The sequence below is a fragment of the Egretta garzetta genome, unplaced genomic scaffold, assembly GCF_000687185.1.
Source record: "Egretta garzetta isolate BGI_Z169 unplaced genomic scaffold, ASM68718v1 scaffold114, whole genome shotgun sequence".
NCBI classification, from domain to species: domain Eukaryota; kingdom Metazoa; phylum Chordata; class Aves; order Pelecaniformes; family Ardeidae; genus Egretta; species Egretta garzetta.
Window position 1 is genome coordinate 1406447 of NW_009259317.1, and position 8249 is coordinate 1414695.

At 37.0% G+C, this 8249-nt stretch overlaps 1 protein-coding gene across 1 annotated transcript in view; it reads left to right on the plus strand.

Annotated features, from left to right (window-relative positions):
* PDGFC (platelet derived growth factor C) overlaps positions 1 to 7797 on the plus strand; it is a 75560-nt gene extending 67763 nt beyond the window's left edge. Inside the window, exons 4-6 of the mRNA XM_009636460.2 lie at positions 698 to 905; positions 6490 to 6707; positions 7384 to 7797. Of these exons, the coding sequence (XP_009634755.1) occupies positions 698 to 905; positions 6490 to 6707; positions 7384 to 7500 (543 nt within the window). The 3' untranslated portion in view covers positions 7501 to 7797. The remainder of the gene's footprint in view (positions 1 to 697; positions 906 to 6489; positions 6708 to 7383) is intronic.
* The last annotated feature ends 452 nt before the right edge of the window (positions 7798 to 8249 follow it).

The following is an 8249-nucleotide window of genomic DNA, read 5'->3' on the forward strand; positions in this document are numbered from 1 at the left end:
GGGAAAGTACGTAGGCTTTTTCAGTACCCAATTTCAGCATTTTGTTATCCTTGGGAACACTTTTTTTTTTTCCCCCTCTTAACGGAGAAATAATTATAGTAATGCCAGATGTTGTTATTACTCTGTTAATTATTCTTTAACCAGAAACATAATTCTTAGTACTGTATGAAACGCAACTGATGCTTTTTTTCACGTATAGATGAGAGCGGGAATATTTGCTATCTTTTTACTAGGGTTTGTTCATATTTTACATTGAAAGACAAGAAGAAAAAGATTGTGGCTAAGTTTCATCAGAAAGGCAGCATGTGAAATGTGTGTTTCCTCAGATTTCCAGAGGGTTACAGTAATTGCCTGTAATGGGGCCATATTTTCAAATCACTCTTTGTTCTGTTTCCAAAGTCTTGTCCTTCACTCAGTGAACTTCTTCAAAGAACAGGTATAGTGGCATGCTATCTTAAAGGCTAGAAATGTAAGTGGTGGGAACACTGTCTAGTCGAAGTTTGTTTACACTTAATGCTGAAGAATAATTAGGTACTTTTTGACTCTCGTCATTTGTCTTATTAGGTAAACTGTACATTGGAAACAAGCTAGCCGCTTATAAACTTTCCCAGCTATGTAACTTCATAAAGTAGAGCACTTCATCAAAGCAGATCCATTAACCCTCTGACTGGTACTCTTCTCTTGGCTTTGATTGCAGCACCACACAGAAGCACCTAGCCCATCGTTGCTACCCCCGTCAGCTTTACCGTTAGATGTATTAAACAACGCTGTCGCTGGATTTAGTACTGTGGAAGAACTTATCCGGTACCTTGAACCAGATCGATGGCAACTGGATTTGGAAGATTTGTACAGGCCAACGTGGCAACTTCTTGGAAAGGCATATATTCATGGGAGGAAATCAAGAGGTAAATCACTCTTCTGTCTGGCCTTGCAGCTTTCTACGGGTGTGTTTTCTTAGCGAAGAAACAGTAATTAAGAGCATTCTTCACCTTGAATTTTGGTTCCAAGAAAGCAATATGTTAAGAAATATAGTAGAGATCATTGTTATTAGCTATTGTCACCAGTATATTATTTGAAAAAGGACAATAACTAAACTCAAAACTTAAAGGGATTTAGCAGGATAAGTAAACAAAGGGGAAAAAAATAGAAACAGACAGGGTAGTTTTCTGTAGGGAACCTGGGAGATCTTGATTTCCACAAACTTAGCAGGGCATCTTGGCTGGGTGACATAATCTAACTCTGCAGGTTTCTTTTTCTGTGGAGGGCAAAAACTTTATATTTTGTTTGGGGTAAGCAATTTCTTATACTTACTCTATCATGCGAACAATTGGTTTATTTCCTTAAGATTGTTGCAGGCTTTATATACCATATGAATTGAGAGCAAATAGCTAAGTGTTTCTCTTCCATGATTCTTCATGAAATCCCCATATCCATCCATGTCCAGTGTGATCATGCAGTTGTCAGCTTAATCAGATGTATAGTAGGATATGTATTTCAAGACTTCTGGAGCTATTTCTTCTTCAGTGGGTCATTTTTTTCCATGTGCATTTGACATCCATGAATTTTCTAACACATATCATCCAGATGATGGCCACTATTTAATGTTTATGGATTCCATGTGGATGGATGGCATGCAGGCAGTACCTCCTTCCTTGTCCACCATACAGCATGAAAATGAAAACATATGAACATAACTGAATAGATTCCTCTGTTGACAAACGTCAACTAGATTATCATCTGATCAGCAAGAAAAGGGAGGAAGTAAAACCTTTCATAACTCTAATTTAAGTTTTTGACAGCTATTTCTTGGATCAGAGCCTAAAAATCAATCTTTCTACCCTACCTGTATTGCTACAGCAATGCACACAGCAACTAAATCAAGAGTCAAGGAGGAGAAAATCTCTTTAAGAGCTTTCAGCAATGGACCATGCCTTTCAGATAGTCATTTAACACTTTCCTAATTAAAGAGATTCAGTATTTGCCAAATGTATGCAATAAGCATAGAGTAAGTGGGAGAAAAACAAAATGTAATTTATGAAACCTTACATAAACTAAAATGCAGGTGTTGGATAACATCTATATAGACAAAAGCAACTCCCTGCAAGACATATCTTAGGAAGAAACTATCGGAGTAAATCTTTTAAAGACTTCTAATTAGATGCTGAAATAGATTTTTCCACTGAATAAACATATCACGGTATTGCCACATTTATCTTTAAGAGACCACCCTCAGACTGCATTACCAAGTGTGTAATGTAATAGCCTGAGGCAGAAAATATGTCCAGTTGAGATGACATAGTATTAACTGTTAGGTCTATTCAATAGATAGGGAAAACAGCCCTTTATTTTTCCCTTTTTGTTTTCTTTTTTTTTTTTTTAACATTATTTCTTCTAGTAGTATGTTTGCTGTATTTCAACACTTTTTAAAGAAATGTTTGGGAGAAGTGTGTGCCCTAAAATGTTTGTTTTTTTCAAACTCTTTGATTCTATAATTAGATCAGTTTTATTTTTGCAATATTTCAGTGTAAAAGCTAAATTGCTGTCCTGCTTTCATAGACAGACATCAGTTTACATCTAGGTTTAATGAAAATGTAATTAAAAGTGTATGTTTTTTTATGCAGAGGATTGTCCTCTACTCCTACTTTTAATAATACTTCATATGAAAAAATACTTCATATGAAAAAGACTATATTTAGACAACCTAAATTCCACAGAACTTCTGTGTCTGATGTTTTCCGTGGATAAAATGCTTCCAAAAACTTCTAGCCAGGAAAGAATAAACACCAAGTTCAGAGGCTTTGATGTCTAAATATAGTCCTAAGGTCTTTATAATATTATACATACTTAAAAATAAAATATATTTTGCTGTGCAAAAAACCTGTCCCATCACTTCCCAGGGAAATCTCTGCATAATCATTAGACCATATTCTGAAGTCTGCTTAAGAAAGGGAGTCACAATCCAACCACAGTTAATAGACACTTTTCTTGGATAGTTATGTGACTTTTTTTTTTTTTTTACTCCTTGTTTGGGGTTTTGTAACAGCCCTATCCTACTATAGGAGCCAGTATGATATTTATACTCCCAGGAACATCTCCAGGGTGCTTAGGAATGAAAGCCATCCTGCTGCTATCTGTGCCCACACACAAGCACCTCAACCAGAATTTAATTTTTTTCATTGACTTTGAGAGCAGCATCCAGCTGGAAAAATGTTTTGGGAAAGAGGGTTCCCCGTGGTACTCAACACCAATCCCAAAAAATGCCAGACAGTTGCATTGCCGATTGCAGAACACAGTTTTTTTCAGGCTGGCGTGAACATGGATTACTTCAGTTGTATGTGCCAGTGAAGGCACACTTTTGAAATAGACTTTACTGTAGACCTACCTGCATCTACATTTTTTTCTCCCTTTTTTTTTTTCCTTCTCCCCATATTTTTATTTTTAGTGTTTCCCATTCATGTGCTACTGCAGAGCCTTCCATTCCTCCTGAGCTAGTGCTAGACAAAAGAACTTTGACTGTTGTGTCAAACATGATACATGAGTGGAAGCCAAGTTGAAGGAGTGTTTAAATGTTCACATTATAACAGGTACTGTAACTCAGTGCACTTGGGAAATCCACATAACCTTTTATTGTGGTTAAGTAAACACTTTTAAGGGAATATATACATTCTCTCATCTAACTTTGTGCCCACAGTGTGTTAAAATAAATTTTGGACAGACAGATACTCTTTGAAAAAGTAACAGCTTCCTTCACACACTTCAAAGAAGTGATTATATAAGCACTAGATAAATTTGCCACAGACCTTTTAATGAAATTGAATTACATCAGGTAGGGTGAGGGTTCATTGTGAGGTATAATAGCAATATACCTTAGTACATTGTAAAGCATGGAAACCAAACATGACATTTTTCATCTCTCCTGAAGCCTGTTGTAACAGTAAAGCACACTAAAATCTATCTGCCAAGAGGTGATTGCATGTTTTTCCACAGAACCTTTTCAAAATTTGGGTCTGCAGGTCCAAGGGGTTCAGTGCAAATTCATTCAAATTTTTTGACAAAATGTGTAATACACTTGCTGCTTATTTTAGTGCATTGCCCTTTCCTCTGTCTTGTACCTACAACTAGTACCAGGAAATGGATGCATTCCTCAAGTGCTGCCAGTAGGCAGGAGGTAACGGAGAAGCACAGCGCCAGATGGGCATCTCTGCCGCTGGTCGTTGGGCTTGCTGGAAGAGGCATCAGTGCCCACCTCCCGTTTTCAATTTCTCATGGTGACGGGCTGAGCAGCAATTGTGTTAGGCTACATAAGCTTAGCTTCTTGAAATTCACTGTACCGAGCATGTCAGTCTCTGTAGAAATCTACCAGTCGAAAGTATTAGCAGAACTAGCATTTCTCTCATTGTGTTTTAGGCATTTTATCCTCACTCAGACAGTTCACTCATTACATGTTTGAAAATGTAAGAGGAGAAAGAAGTACTCCATTCCTATCCAGAGTCCTTGATTAATGGAGGTAGACGTGTCCACCCTCTAAATGACTCAGCCTAGAGCTATTAGCTGATGCGAAGAGCTTAAATAATTTCTAATTTCTCACAGTGAATCTCTCCCCCGGAAGTTTTGTGTCTCTTTTCCTCTGCTCCCGTCTCAGCTTTCTCCAAGGAATGCTCTTGCAGTGTGGGAGGCAGGCTGGCGTCCTATCAGTAACTTTATTGGAGTTATTGCACACTCCTTGCTTTTAAAAATCAGATTGTTTATTTAGGAGCCTATGTTAACCTGATAGTGATGGAATGAAGTGCCCCAGCTTGGCATTCACTGTAAGTGCAAGCAGAGAAAAGGCTTCAGTTTGTTTAACTGACCTTTCACAACAATAAACCCTTACTTATGGATGCCAATATATGGGTATGGTCTGCAAAAGAAATGTTTGAAGAAACATGGGGTGAAATTGCTGCCCAAAGATCTGCTCCTGGGACATTACTAGTGAGCATTTCTACTAGAGAAATGCAGCTTCTAAATCCTCCTTATTTCTTACATGTTTAAATAAAATCCAGAGGTATTATCTTGCCTTGATAGGCTGAAGTTCTCCTTGGTGATGTCCAGAGGCTCTTTACATAGTCAGTAGAGGGGAAAAAAGGTATTTCTCTAGAGGGTGATTTAGTTCAGGAACATATTTTAGCTTTATTTTATATCTTTTTATTTATGAACTGCTAGCAATAACTATAAAGTATTTGTCAAGTAATATTAGTGCACTGGGATTTTTTTTTCCCCTAGTTTCTTCTTGATTTAGCTCAAACCCAGTTGATTTAAAGCTCTTTGCTGCTTTGTTCAAGACCTTTATTTCAGTCATCTCAGTAGCCATATAATCACAGGGTTTTCTTTTTCTATTTTTAACCAGATAGAGTACCCCTATGAATTAGACATTACTTCTGTTCCTTAATGGTGGTAGGTTTGGAGAGAAACAGTTCAGACAAAAGATCCCAGATTGCTTTTCACCAAAGTAAAAAATGTTTTGTTTTGTTTTGTTTTTTCACTAAACTGATCCCATTTTTTTTCAGTCTTAACTGCTTCTTTCAAGTCCTGTTATTTCTTGGCTATGCAGCTAAGGTGAACCTAAAGGAGCTTACCGTGTTTCAGATCTTTTCATGAGCTTGCTGTTCAACCATTGGCATAGTGAAACTTAAGTGGGATACAGTGGAACCAGTTCATAGAGAATCTGGTGCCAAATATTGATATCTCTAACTTGCACTTCAAGTTAGGTGCTTACAAGGAGGAGCTGTATTTTATTTAAGACACATCAAGTGCAAATGAAACCTAGAGAAGCAACAGAAATTCATACATATGCTGCTATGAAGGAGGAGGGAAAAAATGGAGTCTAATAATAGTTATATAGCTACACATAATTGTGCAGTTATTTGTTGTCTGTACAGTATTCATTGATGATGACATCCTTCTTGAAGTTCTTAGTCCATAGAAGTGAGCTCCTCTTGGAAATAAATGGTTTGATTCTTTTTTATACTTACATTGCCCTTGCAAAGAAGCAATAATTGAAATTTTAGCAGAGATGAAGTTTGAATGCTGTATGCAAATGAATTAAAAATGCGTTTGGAGGTTTGCAGGATCTGCTGTGTGTTTCTCCAATCCAAAATTAATACAGAATAGCAACACTAGAGCTCAGAGTATGAGCATGAACCAACGGAACTCCATTAGGTTTGATTTGATAAAATATTTATTGCAACATAGTAGCCAAAGCTTGCTTTGTTTAATTTGAACGAACTCTGCCAGAGATATAAAATAATTGGTGAATACTCCTTTACAACGATCATTCCATTTAGGTTTCATGGTATTCATATAACTGCAGTATTATACTTGTGTGCTGAACCTGTACCACCTGCACAAAAATGAACTTTCTTGAAGGGTTCTGCACTGCTGAAGTGGTTTTACCACCAACAAAGTTGGATTACGAATCAGAAAAGCACCAGTCTTTTTGTCTTTTTGCAGTGGTCGATCTCAACCTCCTAAAGGAGGAGGTGCGGCTATACAGTTGTACTCCTCGCAACTTCTCAGTGTCACTGAGGGAGGAGCTGAAGCGAACTGACACCATCTTTTGGCCATTGTGTCTTCTGGTAAAACGTTGTGGTGGAAACTGTGCTTGTTGTCATCAGAGTTGCAATGAGTGCCAATGTGTACCAACAAAAGTCACCAAAAAATACCATGAGGTACGCACTTTTTTTACATTTGCATGTTTGAAAATACTGAAAGCCAATTAAGGAATTTATTTTTACTATAGGAATGCATCAATATTAATATTTTTAAATTTTATGTATTGCATTTATAGTAAATATTTTTTTTACCATTTTAATGAGGTGTTACATAAAAAAAAAGTAATATCTTCCTTGTTAAGAAATTTTTCTTTGGAACTATTGAGTAATTCCTAAGGTATTTGTTTACTGGTGCGGTTCAGACACATCACAATCACACTTCCTTCTTCACCTTTCTCTAGTGGTAGATGTGAACTTTATGAGGGAACAGATATCTGTCCATTTCCGTCATTATAAATCTATCACTAAAATTATTTATTGTAGCATTATCTAATAACTCCATTGGGTTAACTATACTATTAACCCATAAATAAAATGAAATAGAAATATGAAACTGCAAGTCTCTCTTCTTTGATAAAAGCAGGTATCTGTTCAACATGTTTTAATCAATTTTGTAAAGGGCTTGAGGTAAAAGCAAAAATGATAATTAGTGGGTGGAATAAATGTAGACATTCAGCTGAGGAGAGTCTATTTCTCTTGTCATCCAGTGTGTTTCCAGTGCAGTCCAGCTCATAGCCTAGGTGTGTGATGAAGCACTTGCTGTTTTCTTGATGCTTGGCTGCTTCTCCTTCAGGTTCTTCAGCTGAAGCCAAGGATTGGCGTCCGTGGATTGCATAAATCATTGACAGATGTACCCTTGGAACACCATGAGGAGTGTGACTGTGTGTGCAAAGGGAATACTGAAGGATAAACATGATTTAATTGTGCTGTTTTATTTCAAAGCACATTCAATCAATGGCTGATTCTATTATGGGGCTTGTGCATTATCTCCTCCTGTAATCTCAGTTGTTTGCTTTGGGGATCTTCCATCTTCAAGATTTACAGTGAGCTCTAAAAAGAGGAGAAGCCAAACTGGGATTATATGTTGTGTGACAGCTCTCTTTGGAGGCCCAGTGAAAGGATGGGAGAAAGGCATCAATGAGGGATTTAAAATATATCCATTGTTTTTGTCCCCCACAATTTTCTTGACAATACATGGATTTATAATTTAGGAGTAAAAATAAAGTTAGAAGGCTCACATCATGGAGACTTGATCCTGCTGGCTGTCTTATTTCTACAGCTCCAGTACATCTGGCCTCTGGTTGAAAACACCTGAAATCTTTCTTTCTGTGTTCAACTACTCCTATGTACTCTAAAATGAAGCGTTCTCTGTTGTATAAACTTGGGTTAAAACAGACTGTCTTGTTCTGAATTAAACTTAATTTGTCTAACGCTGGTAGGAAGGACTGGATTTTCCCATCCGCTCTAGGAAAGCTCCTGCCTTTTAGAAAGAAGACTGGACAATAACTTGAGCTAAGGAAGCAAACATTGGAAAGAACAACGCCTTTATTCTTACTACTATGGCTGATGATTTTTTGTTTGTTTGTTTGTTGTTTTTTTTATCGTGTACATTTTTATACTCTCCTTTTGACAATATAACTATTTGCTTTTCTAAACTTG